This window comes from Lepus europaeus, chromosome 4 (genome assembly GCF_033115175.1).
Source record: "Lepus europaeus isolate LE1 chromosome 4, mLepTim1.pri, whole genome shotgun sequence".
Taxonomy (NCBI): domain Eukaryota; kingdom Metazoa; phylum Chordata; class Mammalia; order Lagomorpha; family Leporidae; genus Lepus; species Lepus europaeus.
The window spans coordinates 41,435,942-41,457,196 of NC_084830.1; the positions used below are offsets into that span (position 1 = coordinate 41,435,942).

The window sequence follows — 21,255 nt, forward strand, 5'->3', positions numbered from 1 at the left end:
GTCTTGACTCCTCCACTTCTTCCAGAGCCAGGAGCGGCAGGACAAGGCCTTCTCTCTCCCGTCTGCCTCCCAAGGCTGGCTTTGGAAGAGCAAGGCGCCCTAGGACTTCTTCCCCGGCTCCTTCCACCCCTGGCACCCACCGCAGTGAATGTCTTCCTGTCTGGCCTCGAGGCCCCAGAGGAAGCCATGGCCAGGCCTTCGGACTGCAGCGGGGCTTCTGAAGTGGCCCCTTGAGATGAATGACGTGCTTGTAAACTGAGGCGCGAAGCAGTGGCCAGGAGCTTCGTGCAGGCCAGGGGTGCCTGCTGCAGGCACAGTTGTTCCAGAAAGCTCAGGCAGTGCCCCGGGCCTCGGACCGTTCCCCTTTGTCCAGAGCCAGCTGCAGGAGGAGTCCAGAGCGAAGGTGATGAGATGAATGCTGTGGCCTCAGGGAGGGAAGAGTCCATCTTGGCACCTGCCACCGGCCCAGGCCACTCGCCCCAGCCTAGCAGGTGTTCTGAACAGGCACAGAGGCAGAAAGCAGAGTCTCCAGCCTGTGCCTCCCCAGGCCAGGGGCAGTAAACACACCCACGTACCATGGGGAAAATATATTATTGCAATATTATGAACACTATGTACACGACCGTCAGGCATGCGTTGCTGGTCCTTGCTACTTACACAGTAGCTCAATGTCTTCCTGCACCAGGCCCAGGGGAGCTGTGTCCCCACAGGACCTTACCAGAGCTGCCTGCAGGCTCTGATCAGGAAAGGGACACCCACCTCTTCCCCCACACCTGTGCCTCCTGCACCAAGGAGGTGTTGTCCAGGTCTTGGGAGCTATGGGAAGGAAGGGACGAGCGTTTATCAGGCTCTTTGGGACATGTGGCTGGGCTGTGTTTCCCTTGAAGGGGGGACCCTGGTGGTCTCACCTGGAGCCTGTCAAGGCCTGCAGAGTCCTGGAGAGCCTGGACTCTGGGCTAAAGTGGGCAATAAATAAGGATCCAACAGGCCCACTGTACCTTCCCAAGGGGCTCAGGCTTCAGGTCCAGGGGGCTGCTGATGGTCTTGTGCCTGGTCCCGTGGCCCAGTGTGGTCTTGTAACAGCAGTTGTGAGATGGGTGAGGTCAGTCTCCAGGCCCCGGGGCAGGGCCCATCTGTCCCAGGGAGAGAGGCCAAGTGCAGGCCTCAGATTTCCATGAGCGTGACCTTGAAGCCTTCCACCATGCTCTCCATGTTGAGGATGAAGGTGTCCTCGTTCGAGTAGTGTTCGATGATGTTGTCATCCATGTTCACCAGGATGCTGCCATGGGGTAAGGGGAGGAGACAGGAAAGATGGCATGAACATTGCGCTCCCTGGGGTGGAGGAGAGAGAGGACACGGGCAGCAAACCATGCTCGTTCAATTTTCCCCAAGAAGTAGCTTCAGGACAGCCAAGTTTCCATTTCTGAGACCCACCTCGTGCTTGAGAGATGGCCCAAGCCAGCCCTCGGTATGGATTCCTAACTGGAGGAAAAGCTAACAGAGCCTGGGACCTAACGAGCAAGGACCCCTCACTCCGGCCAGCCACACACACCCCCCCCCCCCCCCCCCCCCCCCGCCACCGACATGGAAGAGGGAAACAGGTGACACCTGCAGCTCCTCTTGGTTCCGAATTGACGGATCCTCCCGTCTACCCTCACAGCACCCTTGCAGGCTGGTGTCGCCATTGCCGATTTGCAAGTGACTGCTCGGCTCAGATCACGTGCCCACATTCACTGAGCTAGGGCGTGACTGAGTGAGGCTGTGAACCAGCTCTGCCCATAGCTGAAGCTCGGATTGCCCCCCACAGGCCCTGCTCCTTGGCTATTCTTCCTGATGGCTTTAGTCTCAAGAAAGCGACCTGAGCATCTTTCAGCCATCCTCAGTCTATGAGGGCAGATCTAAGCTTGAGAATGAAGCACTCTGTGTCTGGTCACTGTGTCCCCAGGCACGTTGTTCAGCCATTCAGCGTTGGATGACAGTGAAATGTTCCCCTCGTCACCATGAACATCTGATCTACGCTGAGGAGTTCTGCTTGGCAGGAAGGCCTGGAGATACCACTCCACTCGCCCCAGCAAAGACTATACCCAGCCTCCTGCACAGACCTGGGAAAGAACTGGAGCACGCGTCTTCATGGGCTTTCCAACCAAGGATCGTGTGGGAAGGGCTTCCCGTTTGATTCCCGGTCAAGAGGCCTCGTCCCTCAGAGAGCCTACGCAGCCCACATCATGGACTGCCTTTACGAACGAGGTCCAGAGAAGGTTAAAGACCCACTGTCTGCTTTTGTTACCAGTCAGTGAAGCCCAGCTCCTGGGGCCACTGCTTTTGCAACTGTATCCCCAGGACGGCTCCAAGGAGAGGAATGATGTGGCCTCGTGGAGCACACTTTTCCCATCCGCAGAACAGCAATGATGATACTAACCTTCTAGACTGCTGCGGGGAGTGATACACACATTACTATCACCCCGGAGGGGGCAGAATGCGAGAGCTGCGCATTGAGGCCACAGAGCTGGATTCAAGTATTTAATAGGAGACCTTGGGGAAGGAGCAGGAGCTCCCTCCAGCTTAGCTCCTCTTCATCGGCAGAGGTAATAATAATCCTCACTACTCAGAGCAGTGAGGAGTAAATAGAGAAATGCAAATACTTAGCAGGGTCTCCGGAAGTTACTGAACACCCAGGAAATACGTGCGATTGTTCTTAACAATGAGAACAAGCAGATCCAGTGACCATTTGGGAACACTTTGTTAATAGAATTCCCTCAATCCTGAGTCATTTTTGTTCCTGCTTGGCCACCCTGAAACAGACTCCAAGAGCCCCCCATTTGATTTCCTGCACTCTGGGGGATGCCTTTCCTGTCCTCACCACCTGCAGCCCCTGAAGTCCAGTTGCTACTCCTGTCACTGGAGTTGGGGCATCTCGGCTGACATCACAACGATGCACACTGTGCTCTGTCTCCCTGCTCTCCTCAGAGCTCTTCAGAGTGCCCTACACCTGCAAGTGCTCTGCGCCCCTTGGGAAGAATGACACACAATTGCTAATGGAAGGTGGACAATGGGACTAACAGGACAGGCACTCTTTTTTGTTTGTTTTTAAGGCATCAAGTAGTTTGGAAGTCAAGTTCAGTTCAATTTCGTTCTTACCCTTTTTTGCTTTTCTTGTAAAGCTTTGCTATCTTCTCCACAGGCAGCCCATACTTCTCAGATATCTGCAACACCAAGAACAAAAGGGCAGATGAGCGTGGAAGGGGAACGATGGAGGCACAGAGCAGAGGTCCAGTTTCACTCTCTTGGCTGCTTTCCCACACCCAGAGTCCTCTTCACTCATGAGTTAAGCTCACAAAATGCTCATTTCTGAAGCTCTCCCAGTGTATGATAAAAGTGTCATTTCAGATCAGGAAAACAACGGACCCTCACCACGATGTTGGATTCACAGATAGCCCCACCACTTCCGATCCAGCGCTCTGCTATGGCCTGGCAAAGCAGTGGAAGATGGGCCAAGTCCTTGGGCCCCTGCACCCATGTGGGAGACCCGGAAGAAGCTCCTGGGTTCAGATCAGCACAGCCATTGCGGCCAACTGGGGAATGAACTAGTGGATGGAAGACCACGCCCCTCTCTCTGTGTAACTCTGACTTTCAAATAAATAAATCTTAAAAAAAAAAAGACACTAGCTCATAGTTTTGGAATCTCAAAAGCAATAGTAGGTGATCACTTTTATCAGCTTAAATATGAGAGCATAGTGTCGGCATGAGAAACAACAACTGTCATTCTCCATGGATGGGAGGGTCCCAAGCTCAGCCTTTTAGGAAAGCATGCGGCAGAAACAAACGCACATCGCTTTTGACACGCACGAGCCGTATCCAGTAATCCGCTCTATGTTTATACTCAAATTCCCACATGACAAACACTCTTTAAACACATTTTGTTATTTTCACAGTTAGAAACTGCAATCATCCAAAGAAATGTGGGAAACACATATGAATTCATATTTTAAATGATTTCTCAAACTGCTGGGGGGGGGGAGGGAAAACCAAGTTGCAGAACAGTATACGTAATACAATTTTATGTGTGTGTGTATATATATACATGTACATAGGAAAACATTTAGAGGTGTGTGATGGGCACAATGGTTAAGTTAATGCTCAGGATGACCCACGAGGGCCTGATTTTGGTTCCCATTAACTTTGCTTTTGATCCAGCTCATGTGCACCCTGGGAGGCAGCAGATTGTGGCTCAGATACTGGAGTCCCTGCCACCCCGTGGGAGACCCAGATGGAGGACTGCACTCCTGGTTTTGAACTGGCCCAGCCCTGGCTGCTGTGCGCATTTGGAGAGTGTACCAGTGGATGGAAGATCTCTCCCTCTGTCTCTCTGCCTTTCAACTAAAAGCAGAATAATTTTTTTATTTGACAGAGTTAGAGAGAAAGGTCTTCCTTCCATTGGTTCACCCCTCAAATGGCCGCTACGGCCAGCACTGCGCTGATCCAAAGCCAGGAGCCAGGTGCTTCTCCTGGTCTCCCATGCGGGTGCAGGGCCCAAGCACTTGGGCCATCCTCCACTGCCTTCCTGGGCCACAGCAGAGAGCTGGACTGGAAGAGGAGCAACCAGGACTGGATGCCGGCACCGCAGGCGGAGGATTAACCAAGTGAGCCACGGTGCCAGCCAGAATAATTTTTTAAAGAAAATAGTTTAAGAACCCACTGGTCTATTAACAGGGGCTACCACTGAAAAATGTCAGAAGCAAGCAAATTCTTTTCTTTGTACTTTGTACAGCTCTATACTGTTTATTTTTACAATGATTACGTCACTTTATAAAGTAGTTTAGGGATGGATTCTAGAGAGATGCACCCTACATCCTTCTCATGCCTTCTCCACTGCCACATCTAATCGGCCAGCCGCTTCGGAGCCAGAGGTTGGTGGGGCTCCTGGGCTGCTGGGGCAGGAGAGGTTTGGGACTTAGGTTACTGAGAAGTCTAGCACAAGCTTTGGAATAGCTTTGATTCCTGGAAGGGGCTTATTCTACAGGGAATCATAGATTTCCACCTTCCAATCCCCCGCTCTTCCCTAATAAGCCCAGAAGGGGCAGAACAAGTTCCTGCCTGTGGCTCAGTTCTCCTGTGTCACCACTGAGGTACCCCAAGCCACATGACAGCTCTGCAGAATTCTAGTCTCTCCTTGAGGCTGCCTTTAAGAGAGTGACAGAGATCTTCCATCCACTTGTTCACTCCCCAAATGGCTGCAATGGCCAGGGTTGGGCCAGGTGGAAGCCAGGAGCCAGGAACTCCAACCTGGTCTCCCATGTGGGTGGCAGGGACCCAAGTATTTGAGCTGTCATCTGAAATCCATGCATATTTTTTTCATAATACACATTTCTATGAACTTCTTGAAGACCCCCTTGTATACACTGTCTATAGTCATCTATAGATTCTATGTGCATAGAAGTACCATATGTGCTAGGTTCACCCTTGTACCAACCCTATATATGCTACTGTATTCAGTATACATATTTAAGAATATTATTCTTAAAGAAATGAAGACACTGACATATAGAGAGGTTGAGTGACTTGCCTAAGGTCACACTACTCCTATGGGTTGGAACCTTAGGTTTGGATTCCAAATCTGTGAGGACTGGAACCTCGTGGTCTGACTGTGGGATCAACCTCTACACAGGACTTACTGGCTTGTCTCTTCCCCTGTAGACACTGTGAGCCCTAACTTGGAACGTTTATTCTTCTTGGAATAACTCTTCCTATGTGAGCATCTCTCCAACTGGACTTAAGTTGGCTGCGCTTTGTGGAGCCGTCAATCAGACCTTGAGAAAGCCCTCTCTCCTGGCCTCAGTTTCCACATCTGTACAGCGGTGACGTTATTTGCCTGCCACATTCACAGGGCTAGCATAAGGATTGAGTGACGCGGGGCCTGTGAAGATCACACAGCCCATAGCCCTCAGCATGCTGTGCATGTCAAGCCAGACACTCGAGTCCATCAACAAATGGTTATGCTCAGGGCTCTGGGCATACACCTCACACAGCAAGAGATGAAGCCCCAGGCCCATCTTGCATTGTTCTGGGGAAGAGAGAAACAGGAAGTGTCTGTCAATATTAGACATGGCAAGTGGGGGGGGGGGTAGCACCAGGATGTAATGTGAAGTAGGTGAGGGGATGGCGAGTGACAGGAGGCTCTCTGTGTGGGTCTGAGAGTGTCCATCTGATAAGGCAAAGTGTGACCAGAGACGAGGAAGGGAGCCTCGTAGACGTGGTAGAGGGGACAGCCTATGCGGAAGACCTGAGGTGTCCACCACCTTGCTGGGCTTTGTAAGATTACTAGGTAAGACCACTCAAATGCCATAAAAATGTGAAAACTCACACCACCACCGCTACTGCCACCACCAAATCCTTTGTGATCGTTTAAGATCTAATTACAGCAACCAGTGTTACACAGATGGCTCAGCTAACATGATACCAGCATGCGGATGGGAAGAAAAACAATTTCCTCCATATTCATAATACCTGGCTTATAGAGAACTTTTTCTGTCTAGGTCTTTAGCGCTGTATGGATTATCATTTTCTGACCGGTAAAATGGAGGTATGGGGGGTTGGGAATTTGGTGCAACTGTTAAGTCGGTCAAGTGGCTGCTTAGGATGCCTGGTTCAAGTCCCGGCTCCTCTGCTTCCAATCCAACTTCCTGCTAAAGCACACTCTGGGAAGCAACAGATGATGGTCCAAGTACCTGGGCCCCTGACGCCTATGTGGGAGACGAGGATGGAGTTCCTGGCTTTTTAAAAAAAATTTTCAAAAATGTTTATTTTCAGCCACTTGAAAAGTTCATTCCCGAAATGCCTGTGACAACTCGGGCTTGGTCAGGCCAAATCCAGGAACTCCATCTGGGTCCCTTACATGGGGAGCAGGAGCCCAAGCCCTTGAGCCATCCCAGGATACATCAGCAGATAGCTGGTCAGAAGCAGGGTAACCAATGCTCAGAGATAGGATGTGGGCATCCCAAATAGCAGCTTAACTGCTGGCTCCTGGCTTCAACCTGGTCCTGCCTTGGCTGTTGTAAGCATTTGGGGGATGAAATAGTAGCTGGGAGATCTCTCTCTCTCTGCCTTTTAAACAATATGAGAATAAATAGAAATGTTTTACAAATGAAGCTAGGAGAGGTTCAGGACCACTGAGTAAGAACCATCCAATCTGTCCTCTAACGAAGTACCCCAGTGTGACACAGGTTCAATGATCGTTCTCTTCCACTTTCTGGGGTTAAGAGTTCTTTCCAAGATAGGAAGAAGTCAAAGGGGACATTTTCCATAATTTGCAGGGAAATAAACCAATGACTCAAAGACTGCCAAACACAGCCCCAGGTTTAATCCAAGCCCATCAAATGCCATAAGCCACTCTTTGCCCTATGTGCTGCCCAATACATGCTTAGGAAGGGACTCAGGACCTTGGTCTTACATGGAGATTTCTTTAATGAAGGCAAACTCAAAAATCATCTCAAGGAAGAGTAGTGTAATGCCTGCTGAGTATAAGAGCAACCCATTTTCTAGACAAGAGAACTGCTCCATCCTAGTGGGTGGCTTGACATTCAGGCTGTAGGAACGCTGCCACCGCCCCCAATCTGGTCAACAACCTGCCTGATGTAGCACCTTCCGGGTCCAACCTCAGTTCCCAGCTGAAGGATGGGGTCACACTGCTCTATTCTGCCTAGCTGATAAACCAGCGTTTTACTACTGGTTGCCAACAATTTTTCTTCTAAAAACAAAATGGGGGCCGGCACTGTGGCATAAGGCCAGCATCCCATATGGGGCGCCAGTTCATGGCCCGGCTGCTCCACTTCCAATCCAGCTCTCCACTATGGCCTGGGAAAGCTGTGGAAGAGGGCCCAGGTGCTTGGGCCCCTGTACTCACACGGGTGACATGGAAGAAGCTCCTGGCATCAGCTTTGGCCCTTGCAGCCATTTGGAGGGTGAACCGGCAGATGGAAGACCTTTCTCTCTGTAACTCTACCTCTCAAATAAATTATTTTAAAAGAAATGGGAAATGTCTTTCTGGTTCTTTATCTTTCAGTATGTTCTTTTACATCCACTGAAAAATCTTCCAGAACAGAAAAGACTAAGAAGCCCTCCGCCCTTGTTTCTTAAAGCGTGGTCCTTCATGCCCTGCTCAGAGTTGCCAGGAAATCAACTGTTAAAAATAGAGAGTGGTACAAAATCTGCATTGGTAACACTCCCATGCAACTTTCAAAACACACAATGAACCGTACTAGAGTGTATAGTTCAGAGGCATTTAGAACATTCATAATAATGTGCACCTATGACCTCCAATTCCAAAACAGCCTATCACTCTCCGAGAAGCCCATTAAGATGTCCCTCCAGCTCCTGCCCCCAGTCCCAGCACCCACTAACCCGTTTTCCCTCCACACGTATTTGCTTGTTCTGGGCTCTTCCTACACTTTTGAATCCTACAACGTGTGAACTTTCCTGTCTGACTCAACAGTGCCCCTCACTGGTTCTACCCAAAAGAACTAGAAACAAGTGTTTGGACCAAACCTTGTACGTGACTGTACATAACACTATTTGCTCAAGGAAAATTGGGGGGAGGGGAAATCCAGTGTCTATCAACTGAAAATGGAAAAACAAAACATAGTATACCCATCTCACAGAAAATTATTTAGCCATAAAAAGGAATGAAGTACTGACTTACAAAAGAACCTTAAAAAAAATTACAGTAATTGAAAGCAATCGGCCACAACAGACCACATATGGTTTGGCTGCATTTACAGGAACTATTCTGCACATGCTAACATTCAGCCCCATAGCCCAAGATGCTGCTCCAACAGTGCTGGGCCGCGTCCCTGGCAGTCCTGTCCTACCTGTCACTATGAATACTCTGAGTCTCTACGTCACAGCTGTGTGGGGCTCAGGGCTCAGCAGAGGAGTGGACGAGGAAGTGAGAAACCAAGGTCAGGTTCAGGGTACTTCAAGAGTTCACAGGAAACACCTATGGTTTAGAAACTGCATGGATTCCAAGAGTTTTTACACCAAATAAACCTATCTTAATTCCATTCTCATCCACTTTTTGATATCCTCATGTGAATAAAATATAACACTTCTTGAGCCCACCTTGGGAAATACCAGACATCAGGGGTAGAAAGAGAAAAACCCTAACTCGCCACAGTTCTGCTGTATATACTTCTTTCTCCACCAAGAGAGCATTCTTTCTGAATTACATCATCCCAGCTAGCAAGATGCTTACTTTGGTTCGGTATCTGGAGGGTAAAGTATCTACTTGGAGGGGTGGCCATTTGGCATAGCAGTTAAGATGGTACTCGGGACACCTCTATGCCATATCCAAGTGTCCGAGTTCGAGTCCTGGTCCTGCTCCCCATTCCAGCTTTCTGCTAACGTACGCCCTGGGGGTCAACAGATGATGGCTCAGTTACCTGGGTCTCTCTGACCGATGTAAGAGACCCAGAGTGAGTGCCAGGTTCCTGGTTTTAGCCTGGCCCTGCCCTGGCTGTCATAGGCAGCTGGTGAGTAAACCAGCAAATGGGAGCTCATCTGTATAACTCAAATTAATAAAAAGCCATTTCATTTGGTTTTGCACAAAAAGACAAATGACTGCTGGCAGTTTAACACACCCCACCCTCCCACACCCAGTATCTCACTGTGATTCGCCTGAAACTGACAGGGGATGGACACTCTTTCAGTTTCCTCTTCCTCGAGAAGCTGAGATCAGTCTCCACGTAGCCCAGCTCTTCCCTTTTCTATATAAAGCTCATTCTGGAGCCATCGTGGTGGCTGCATTTTAATCACGACATTCCAGTTCAGGAGCACGTGAGCACACACGCATGCACACGCACACGCGCGCGGGGCTCCCGCGGGCTAGCGGGGCCCATGGCTTACCGCCTCCATCAGTCCCTTGACTGTGGGGGACTTCAGCATCAAAGCATCAAACACGTCGTCCGTCTCCTTCCTCACGTACAGAAGCACTGAAAGACAAGGGGAGAAGCGCGGTGATGGCGCTGGAGCCCTGAGGCACAAGCCCCCGGGGGATGCTTCTTGTCACGGGCCACCGTCAACCACTGAGCCTCAGGTGACACGGACACCCCGTGACCAGGGTGGCTCAGGAGTGATCCCATGACACAAACCAGCAGCCGGGGAACACGTACCAGGCTCCGAGAGACTTTGACACAAATACGTGTTCACGTTTGGATTTCTCAAAGCGGATGCATGGCCTCTTTATGACACCTCCTTCTGCACCACTCTCTGCCACTTATCTGTTCCTTTGACACATGTTGCTGAAGACCTACCTGGGTCCCTGGGCTGCGTGGTAGGAGCTGGGGTTGTAACAGGGACTTAGGAAGTCACAGCCCTGCCTGGAAGGAGTTTGAGGGCCATTTAGGGAGGCAGCGATTCTTCAACTAAGCACAAGAGGAGACGTGAGAGTGATGAAGGTAGGAGAGCATGCTTACAGGGGGCTGGCCTTGCTGGGCAGACGGCAGCGAGCGGGGAAGCTCAGCCAAGGTCACCTTGAAGGGGAGATCTGGGGTAGGAAGGGTAGATGGGCGTCAGTGTAAGCAGTGGAGGGAGAGCAAGTCCTGGAAGAGAAGGAACAGGTGCACAGGGCAGGAAGAGAGCTGGTACCCCAGCAGGCAAGTAGAGACGGACACAAAGTAACCGGCTCAGGGTTCCACCCCAGGTCACCTGTGCGGTGGTCCTGGCCACTTAACCTCTGCAAGCCTTGCTTTTCCCTGCGAAGCAGAGATAACAGTATTACCTCCCCCCGGGCTGGGGGTGGGGGGAGATGCTGAGGAGTGAAAACAAACAAGAGTCACTTGGTATGCATAGCACCATGCAGGCACACAGCAACCACACGGGTCTCAGCCAGCCAGCAGGTGCTACCTGGAAGCAACTCTCATGGTTCTAGTGACCCCAGCGTAGTGGAATGCAGTTCTTCTGCTCATTTTTCTTCGAACCAACGCTCTGAATTTCAGAATGTTCCAAGCATGAGACATGGTAGGGACCCAAGGATCGTTAGAGATACACAAGCTGAGCTCAGAGAGGCTGAGACACACCCCCAGGTGCCACTGTCGCACCGGCTGCTGGCTGCCATGGCTTTCCCTGCCTGCACCCGTCCTTGTAACAGCTGTGCTGTGGCTTAGCTCCCAGAAAACACAAGGAGCTGTGGTCCAGACGCAAGGCTGCAGCTCCAGAGGGCTGACGGTCTCCGCATCTGTCTCCCTCCTCCCAGCGAGGCTTCTGAGTCTTCAGAAAGACAAGGTCAAGGCCAAAGCCCCATGCACAGCTCAAAACTCTGCTGAGCCTGGGTGCCAACTACAGGCAGGTAGCAGCTGAGCTACAGTCCCCACCAACTGGAAGGATGCAGCTGGAGTCTGGAAACAAAGACGGCTCTAATTCAAGCTCTCACCCCTTCTCCTTCTTCCCTGATGTCTGGGGCTTCCTTAGAGTGACCTGCTTTACCAAGGCCACGTCTCCAAGGGTGCACTCAGGGCCGGCCTGCATTTCCTTTCTGCAGCTGGTGGGTGCTCAGTGCATGATGGGTAAGAAAAGGGAGAGAGAGGACGAGGAGGAGGGGAAAGCAAATATTATGGAGTTTCTTTTCTTTTCCACATCTACAATTGAAAATAGCTCCAGGGACTTTCAAATTTAGTCCTTTGAAAGGCACACTTTGTAGCTTCCATCTCAGCTAAAATGATTCAGTGACCCAACAGCTATTAAAAGACGACTCAGTGTTCGCTGTACAAGGACAAGTAATTACAGCAGAGGACCTCAATTATACCCAGATAAGAGAGATTAAAGTCAAGGAGGAAAAAAGCCATAGGTGAGTGTTCCAAATGGCAATTCTATAATTGGTTCCTGCAGTCTTCAACAGAAAAAAAAAGAATTTCTAGCAGGCTGACTGCAGGAAGCCCCAGCCCTATTATATGAAGATGAGCACTGCTGTCAGTGGACTTGGCAATGTCTTCTCTGGAAGGAGGGTCCTGTGATATTCTCTGGCTGTCACTCTTGCTTCAGGGGTGGCCGGGCAGGGCTAGGGCTGTACTGTGCACCATGTGGAAGGACATCAGGAAGGGGCAGTTACACTAGGCTGCTGGGCTTGGGGACAGCCACAGCCATGCTTGGGGCACACTAGGCTTACAGGAAGCCCTGCCTCCCACCTTCCTGGCTGACGGCTTGCCCAGGGAGTTGGTTTTCATCCAACCATGTCCACTACAGAGCAATGGCAACAAGAACAACCATGATGCACCCCAGGCCATGGAGAGCCCAACGCAGGTAGCCACATGGAAAAGCCCCAAACGACGCTAGTGAAGTTGCTCTGAAGAGGGGCTAATAATGGTTTTGATGGTCATTATGCTCACTCCCTCAGGAACGTCCGACAAACAACCTTAGGCACTGATGCTGACCCTGAACCTGTCAGAAGACCATTGCTGCCCAGGAAGCTCCAGCAAGGGACTCAGTAACTTACTCCACTGTCCTTTTCCTGAGTGGTGGTCACAGCGCCCCCTTGTGTCTCCGTGATCTAGATGTTTCAAAGGCCATCCCCTTTCACTCACACCCTGATACAAGCGCTAAAGGCAATTCTTGTGCCGGCTTTGCAATTTCAAAATAACCTGGAAAACACGGTCCTTTTCTTGTCACCAAGCATGGAACATGGAGCGGAAGGGTGGCTGTGTCTGTGTGCTTCCCAGCTTCCACATAAGGCTGCCCTAATTTGCAGCCATCAAGTAGGAAACGCATCCAGAAGGGGTGTTCAGAAGGTGCTTGAATATTTGATGGTGAAGTCAGAAAATCTTTAAAGGCTGAACTGATGCTAATGTAACATTTATGTACTCACGCTCTCCCCATTCGGAAACATTCATTTCTTATTCATGATGATGACAACAAACTAAAACAGGCATGATAGAGCCTAGTTATATTGGTGAACAGAGTACTTACTACAGGGGGACCTCAAAAAGGGGAGCAAAGATGGCACTAAAAGAGAAATTGATGGGGCCAAGTGTTGTTGCACAAAGGGTTAAGCTCCCACCTACAGTGCTGGCCATCCCATATGGGCGCCAGTTCAAGTCTGGGCCACACCACTTCTGATCCAGTTCCGTGCTAATGTGCCTGGGAAAGCAGCAGAAGATGGCCCAAGTGCTTCCACCCATGTGGGAGATCTGGATGGAGTTCCTGGCTCCTGGCTTCAGCCTGGTCCAGCCCCAGCTGTTGTAGCCATTTAGGGGGTGGACCAGCAGATGGGAGATCTGTCTCTGTCTTTCCCTCCTGTGTTCCCTCTCCCTGTCTCTCTCTCTCCATAAATCTGCCTTTCAAATAAAATCTTTTTTAAAAAAGAGATATGCTTGTTTTGATGCAAAAAAATTGAAATCCATGTTCAGTGTTTGCACACTATGAATTGTCTATGAACTTCTTAAAAAATTTTTTTGGTTCCTGGCTGTTGTGGCCATTTGGGGAGTGAACCAACAAAAGGAAGGCCTTTCTCTCTGTCTCTCACTCTCACTGTCTGTAACTCAAATAAAAAAATAAAACTTAAAAAAAATTTTTTTTTGTTCATTTGAAAGGCATACTTACAGAGACGGGGGTGGGGATAGAAAGGGAGAGACAGAGAGAGAGCGAGAGAGAGCTTCCATCCACTGGTTCACTCCCCAAGTGGCTGCAATGGCCAGGGTTGGGCTGACCAAAGCCAGGGGCCAGGAATTTCCTATGTGGGTGCAGGGTCTCAAGCACGTGGGCCATCCTCTGCATGCTTTCCCAGGCACATTAGCAGGGAGCTGGATCGGAAGTAGATCAGCTGTCACACAAACTGGTACCCATAGGGGATGCTGGCACTGCAGGCGCTGCTTTACCTGGTATGCCACAGCACCGACCCCATTCTATGAACTTTTTTGAAGACCCTCTCCTATTCATGAATTTCAAAATTCTTTGCAACAAAAGAAATTTATCTTTTAAAACGTTTTTTAAAAACAGGCTTATTTTTGTGTTTCTTTATTTGAAAGGCAGAGGAACAGAAAGATTGGTAGGGACACGAAGATAGACAGAGATAGCTTCCATTAGTGGTTTACTCTCTACATGGCCTCAACAGCCAGAGCTGGGCCAGGCTGAAGCCAGGAGCCAAGAACTCTATCCTGGTCTCCCACGTGGGTGGCAAGGGCCCAAGCATTTGGGCCATCGTCCACTGTTTGCCTTCCTAGGCATATTAGCAACAAGTTGGATCGGAAGTGGGGATTTGAACCAGCACTCCAACATGGGATGCTGACATCAAAAGCTACAACTTAACCCACTGCACTACAACACCAACCCCCAATTTTTTTTTTTATTATTTTAGCCATTTGAATGGCAGAGAGAGAGAGGTAGACAGATAAAGACCTCCCACCTGTTGGTTTACTCCCCAGGTGCCTGCCAGCCAGTGCTGGGACAGACTGAAGCCAGGAGCTGAGAATTTAATCCAGGTCTCCCACCCGGGTGGCACAGCCTCAACTGCTGGAGCCATCACCTGCTGCCTCCCAGCGTGTGCATGAGCTGGAAGCTGGAATCGGGAATGGAGCCAGGGCTTCAATCAGCCCCTCTGATACGGGATGCAGGAACTCCACGAGGCACTTAACGTTGACACCAAATGCCTGCTTCTAAACTGATCTTTTAATCCCATTTCCACAAAGTTTCTAAAGTCTCCTTGCATGTGGTGGCACTTGAGTGGCTTGTGTCACATGTGCTAATCATCAGCCCTCATGGCAATGCTGTGAGGTTTCACAGATGAGGGCCCCAAGAGGAGAAGGGTGAAAAACCTTCCCTAGCTTAATAATTGTGGAGGGCTGAGCAGGCGACCGTCTGAGTGCCCTTGGCCGTTATGCGAATCCCATTACAACATATAGGGGAAAATCACATTTCTCAATAACAAAAGGTGCAGGCCCGCGTGGATGTGTGGATGGTGGCCCCATCTAACACGGTAAGCGGAGTCATTCAAGCTTAGTCGTGTGCAAGTCTGCGGTCTCTGGACGTCCTCCATGGTGGCTGCAGCCGGCCACGGATCGGGGAGGGCAATGGCCACCCTCACACATCCCTGCTGCCCTGTGTCTTGCTGGCCAAGATGTCGCCATGGTCAGCTTTATCCCCCACCTGCTGGGTGGCATGGGGCAGGACCCTTGATGGAGAGAAACTCGGTATGTTGTGATGTCACAGAAAACAGAGGCTCATCTGTTGGGGTGAGACTTGTGATTTGAATTGTTCTCAACTGCTGGTTCCAATGCGGTCCTATTTGAACCTTGTCGCTCTCTGCTAGGGAGTCAACACATTCATCACAGTTCCTACAAGGCCAAGCAAAGAACCAGTGCCCAGGAAAAGCCAAGGTTGAGTCAAGGTGATTCAAGGGACAGAGTTGAAAGCCGAGGAGAAGGCGGTAAACTCCCTGTGGGAATTAATCATCACCAAACCCAGCGAGCACACCAGCTGGGCTCCCAGCTCTTCTCAGAGAAACCCCCCACACCCTCCACGCTGGGAGGGCCGTGCCCCAACTGGAGACCTACCTCGTTTCACCCCTTCTTCCTTTATCTGCTTGGAAGGTGCTGGACCAAACTCTTCTTCCATGGGCCTGAACATCCGCTTAACAAGGACACCGCTGCTGAAAAAGATGGAGAGAGACTGTTAGGTCCAGCAGGTGTGAAACCCAAGGCCAAGGGTACGCTCATCCCTATCCTTGTCCTCTGCTTATGCCATTCCCAGCTCCCTGTCACAGGATCCACGCACCAAGTGCTGTTTCCCCTGGGAGGCCCAAGCCCTCACTGTCGGAGGCATAGAACGCCCACAGCATCTTTAGGGCGTGGACCTCAGATAAGCTCCACCTTGCTGGATGCACAAGTGGAGACTCTGCGTTGAGCCACGCCCCCCTGCACCTGTACCTCTCCCTTTTCTGCTCAGAGGGTCGGGATTCAGGAGGAAGCAGGAATCAGCCCCGTGTCCGTCACGGCAGCCCCCTCCAGCCGGCGGAGGCTTGGGCGTCCTGCCCCCTCTCATCAGGCCACGGCCTGTCCCCGCCTTCTGCCTGCTCATCTCTCAGTCTGGCTGCAGGCAACTGTGGAGGCGCCTGAAACACCCTGGCTGGTTCCTCCTCCTCAGGAAAGGGTTTCCGACCCCCTTCCTGGAAGCCCGTGGTGCTGAGCCCCGCATGCCCCAGGTCGGTCTCTGCATTTTCTCCCAGAAGCCCCTGTCCGGGCTGGGTGCCCTATAGAAGGGCAGGACTGAGAGGTGCAGAAACTGGAAGAAGGCATTGATGCCGAGACGATGCAAACCCTCAAGGCAGTAGACGCAGGTTGTCAGAAATGTGTCCTTTCTCTCAGGATTCTTTGGCACGTGAGGCAATGCTGGACAGGCCCGGCAGCGGCATCGGTACAGTGGCGGGGGCCAGCCTACCTCGCTTGAAATCCCATGGGAACTTGGCCAAGTTTCTCAGCCTCCCTGGGTCTCAGGCCTCTTTATCTTTAAAAGGAAGCTCTTGAGACAATTAAGCACATTCGCCTATGCCAAGCACAGCACTCCCAAGTCTCCCTGACACACTGTTAGCACCGCGGAAGTGTTAGATGGACATGACCGTGAGGACTACAATTTGCAGAGACCGGAGGGAGACAGAACAGACAGTTTGCCAGGGCAGGTCAGAGTTACCAACAGAGAATAAAAAGTCCAACCTACCACTTGGGTTCAATATAAGGGCTCATGTTGGTGAAGCTCCATATCCAAGCTTCCACCAAGATAATGCAAAAGCTGCAGGGGCTGACGCTGTGGCACAGCAGAGTAGGTCACAGCCTGAAGCACTGGCATCCCATAAGGGCACTGGTTCGAATCCCGGCTGCTCCACTTCTGTTCCAGCTCCCTGCTAACGTGCCTTGGAAAGCAATGGAGGATGGCCCAAGTCCCTGGGCCCTTGTATCCACGTAGGAGACCCAGAAGGAGCTCTTGGCTCCTGGCATTGGCCTGAGCCAATCCGTCATTGCAGTCATTTGGGAAGTGACCAGCAGATAGACAACCTCTGTCTCTCCTTCTAACTCTTTCAAATAAATAAATATTAAAAAAAAAAAAAACCCTATGGGGTTTACAAAAAGCTTGCAACTCCCACTGATGTTACTGTCATTAAGAAGTGACTTATCAAGTCTTAAAGATTTATGGGGCTGCGCTGTGGTATAGTGGGCTAAGCCTCTGCCTGTGGTGCCAGGGTTTGTGTCCCGGCTGTTCCTCTTCCAATCCAGCTCCGCTATGGCCTGGGAAAGCAGTGGAAGATGGCCCAAATCCTTGGGTCCCTGTACCTGTGTAGGAGACCTGGAAGAAGCTTTTTGCTTCTGGCTTAGGATCGGCCCAGTTCTGGCTGTTGCAGCCATTTGGAGAGAGAATCAGTGGATGGAAGACCTCTCTCTTGCTCTTGCTCTCTCTCAAGTAAATAAATTTTAAAATTTTTTGAAAGATTTATTTATTTGAAAGACAGTGCTACAGAAGAGGAAGGGATGGAGGGAGGTAGAAAAAGAGAGGTCTTCAACCTGCTGGATCACTCCCCAAATGGTGGCAATAGGCAGAGCTGAGCCAGGCTTCCGAAACTCCATCTGGGTCTCTCATATGGGTGGCAGGGCTCCAAGCACTCAGGCCATCCTCTGCTGCTTTCCAAGGCACATTATCAGGGAGCTGGATCACAGGGGAGCAGCCAGAATGTGAACCGGTGCCCATGTGGGATGCCGGCATCGCAGGTGGCAGCCTAAACCCCCTAACACAACAGCAGCAGCTCCTACTCATCAAACCCTAAGTCACGCTGGTGGTGGAGTCCAAAGGGAGAAAGAGCACACGGTACAAAAGTGGGGACAATTGATAAAGTATTTTCAGTACTAATAGCTTAAACTATTCGATCAAAGGCACGTTACCGTCTCATACTCTGGCTGGTCCAGCAGTGAGATCTATCAGTCAAAATCCTAGTAAAACTGCAGATATAACTGGAGCATAGTAGGATCACTACATGAACACCAGGAGGCAGCCAGGGCAGGGCGCGGTTTTATCCCATTTCAGTGCTGACCAGAACCTCAGTGTGTTAAGGGGTCTTATGCAGAAACCCCGCCCTTGATGGGACGGCCTCATGACAAAGGTACGCAGTAAGTCTGTGATGACGACGAGTAAGCATATGAGAAGTTACATAAAGAGCCAGCCTTGGGGCCAGCGCTGTGGCATAGCAGGTAAAGCTGCTGCCTGCAGTGCTGGCATCCCTTATGGGCAGCAGTTTAAGTCCCGGCTGCTCCACTTCCCATCCAGCTCACTGCTGTGGCCTGGGGAAGCAGTAGAAGATGGCCCAAGTCCTTGGGTCCCTGCACCCATGTAGGAGACCCGGAAGAAGCTCCTGGCTTCTGATCGGCTCAGCTCTGGCCATTGTGGCCATCTAGGGAGTGAACCAGAGGATGGAAGACCTCTCTCTCTCTGCCTCTCCTTCTCTCTCTGTGTAACTCTTTCAAATAAATAAATAAATCTTAAAAAAAAAAAAAAGAAAGCCAATGACACTTTAAAAAAAAATAATCATCCCTGCCTATGGCCAGAGTTTTGCTAATTCCCATGAGTGCCCTAAAGAAATGAAGCTCCTCCCCCACAGTAGCCTCAGGAAACAGGAAGTCATCTTATATTCAAGTCTTCACAAAGTCTTCCACTGGACAGAGTGGTGAAACTGAGAACCTCTGTTCATTTATTTTCAACAAATACCCTCTGGGAATCAGTGCTAGTTGGGATGTTTCTAAAATTCAGCATGAAACAAAAACACCAAAGGAGCCACACCAGGAATGACTCTTCTGTTAGGAGCTCGAAGCTGCAAGTCATGAATGACAAGGTCAGCAGGCCCCAGAGGGATCGTGTAGAAAGGTAGCATAGATACTTCTGTCTAAAATGCTACAGCCTGTGGCAGACCAACGATGTGGCCGAAAGCAACCTGAAAAATTGTCTAAAATTAAAAAACAAAAATCTGACGCTGAAGCAGCCAGCACTAGAGGAGCTGGGATCTCAGCGACAAGAACCACCTCGAGAAGTGGGGTTGGGGCCACGGTGTGGCCTCTGCATTACAAAATAAAGCCCTGGGTATCCTCAAAAAAAAAAAAAAAAAAAAAAAAAAAGAACCACCTTGAGCTAAGGGAAACAGCCACTGTTCACCAGGAAACATGTACCACCAGTTCTTGGTTGGGCTGCAAAAGACATCGTCCCAGCAGGAGCTTATACCTCCGTGTAGAGTCCTTGCTGGCAATCCCATCGAGTTAGAGAAACAGATACTGTGCGTCAGCACTGCAAAGGTGCCCAGGACTTATCTGCAAACTTCAGAGAGCAGAGAGGCACAGAGAAGGAGCCAGACACTGCAGGGCTCCTGCTGACACAGTTGCCAAGTTCTTAAGCTGCACAGGACAAGCGACCAGGAAGCGGCAGCACAGAGTCCTCGCAATGCATAAAGAGGTTTTCACAGTCCCATGATGCCAAGGAGATAAAAATGAGGTTTTAGGCCCCACCCGGAAAGAACACCCATAGTAAGTCCCTCAGAGCTACAGCCCAGGAGGGGCCAGAGGTCGTGTGAAGCTAACACAGACTGCAGTGCAGCTGGGGGTCACTTCTGTCCCAGAATCAATCACGGTGAGTGATCTGCACCCAGGGGAAACCCTGCACAGGCAAACAAGAAGGTCATCCAGAGTCCTTGGGCCCCTGCACCCACATGGGAGACCCAGAAGAAGCTCCTGGCTCCTGGCTTCAGATCAGTGCAGCTCCAGCTGTTGCGGCCAATTGGGGAGTGAACCATCGGATGGAAGACCTCTCTCTGCCTCTCCTCTCTCTGTGTGTAATTCTGATTTTCAAATAAATAAATAAATCTTTTTTTTTTTAAAACAAAGTCAACCCTGAAATGGCCTCAGAAGCAGGCCAAGGAGATGGAGGTGGGAGATAACCCTTCCTAGCAAAAACAAAAAGGAGGAACAGAAAAAACTCAAGGAGCTACAGGCAGGGGATGCAGGTAAGGGTCCCTTGGCCACAGGTGGAATTAAGAAATTTGGCAAAAATTAAGCTGTTCCTTGTGCCTGAAGTGGTGCTGATCCTTGGTTCCATTCCTGAGTAAACACCTGCATTCTGTGCCATAGCATCTTTTGACACCCACAGCTAGAGTGAAGTGTCGTCTTAGGGCCTACTGTACATTTACACACTTTTGTTTAAAAAAACAAAGGTGTGTAGGGGGGAATATTAACTTTAAGTCTTCCAATTTGGGGGACAGCATTGTAGTGTAGTAGGTTAAGTCACCACCTGCGATGCTAGTATCCCACATGGGTACTGCTTTGAGTCCTGGCTGCTCCACTTCCAATCCAGCTCCCTGCTAATGCACCTGGGAAAGCAGTAGAGGATGGCCCAAGTGCTTGAGCCCCTGCACCCATGTGGGAGACCTGGATGAAGCTCCTGGTTCCTAGATTCAGCCCAGCCCAGCTTTGGATGTTGCAGCCATTTGGTGAGTGAACAAGCAAATGGAAGATCTCTAACTCTGCCTTTCAAATAAATAAAATCTTGAAGAATCTTCCAATTCAAAAAATGGCCAACGACTACATGAGGGATCTTCAAAACATTCATGGAACATGCATATTATGAAAGAACAGTGCACGGATTTAAAGAAACATAAAAACCTGTGATGCAGACAGATGGCCATTCTGGTTTACATTTCCTCAAATTATTTTTTCCTATCTCTCTGAATATCAGATGCAGGTCCGAGTATCATTGAATGGATCTTTAAATGTAGTATCTAAAAGTAAAAACTAAAAATAGCAACCGAAAGGAAAAATGGCTTCTTTCAACTACATTTGAATCTATAATTATCTCAAAATAAAAACTTTAATTAAGATATAATCTAAGTAATAAGCAGCAACATGGTGGCAAGCACTTATGTAATCTTTCTAATGTTCTGAGAATTACTACTCATAGCTTGGGAGTCAACTTCCCAGGACAATCCATTCATACAGATTAAAAATGGCTCCACCTCAACTCCAATGGTAGCAAGGGGTGAGGTAAAAGGCGAATTATGAGGTGTCTGAATATAAGTCTTTCACAGAATACGACAGATCACTCACTATAAATTATGCTATTCTTTAAATGTACATGTAATTAAATTAATACAGCAAATTAGCAGTAAGTCATTGAATCTGACATGGCTATATCCATAGAAATCTATTTATCCAAGTTGGGCCCAAAACTCTAATTTATGTTTTAACTTATGATTTA

At 49.9% G+C, this 21,255-nt stretch overlaps 1 protein-coding gene across 1 annotated transcript in view; it reads right to left on the reverse strand.

Annotated features, from left to right (window-relative positions):
- Positions 1 to 1,164: 1,164 nt before the first annotated feature.
- The window catches only part of GRHL2 (grainyhead like transcription factor 2), a 107,092-nt gene continuing 87,001 nt past the window's right edge, over positions 1,165 to 21,255 (reverse strand). Inside the window, exons 12-15 of the mRNA XM_062189484.1 lie at positions 15,534 to 15,628; positions 9,898 to 9,983; positions 3,139 to 3,203; positions 1,165 to 1,279 (exon numbers count right to left, since the gene is read on the reverse strand). Of these exons, the coding sequence (XP_062045468.1) occupies positions 1,165 to 1,279; positions 3,139 to 3,203; positions 9,898 to 9,983; positions 15,534 to 15,628 (361 nt within the window). The remainder of the gene's footprint in view (positions 1,280 to 3,138; positions 3,204 to 9,897; positions 9,984 to 15,533; positions 15,629 to 21,255) is intronic.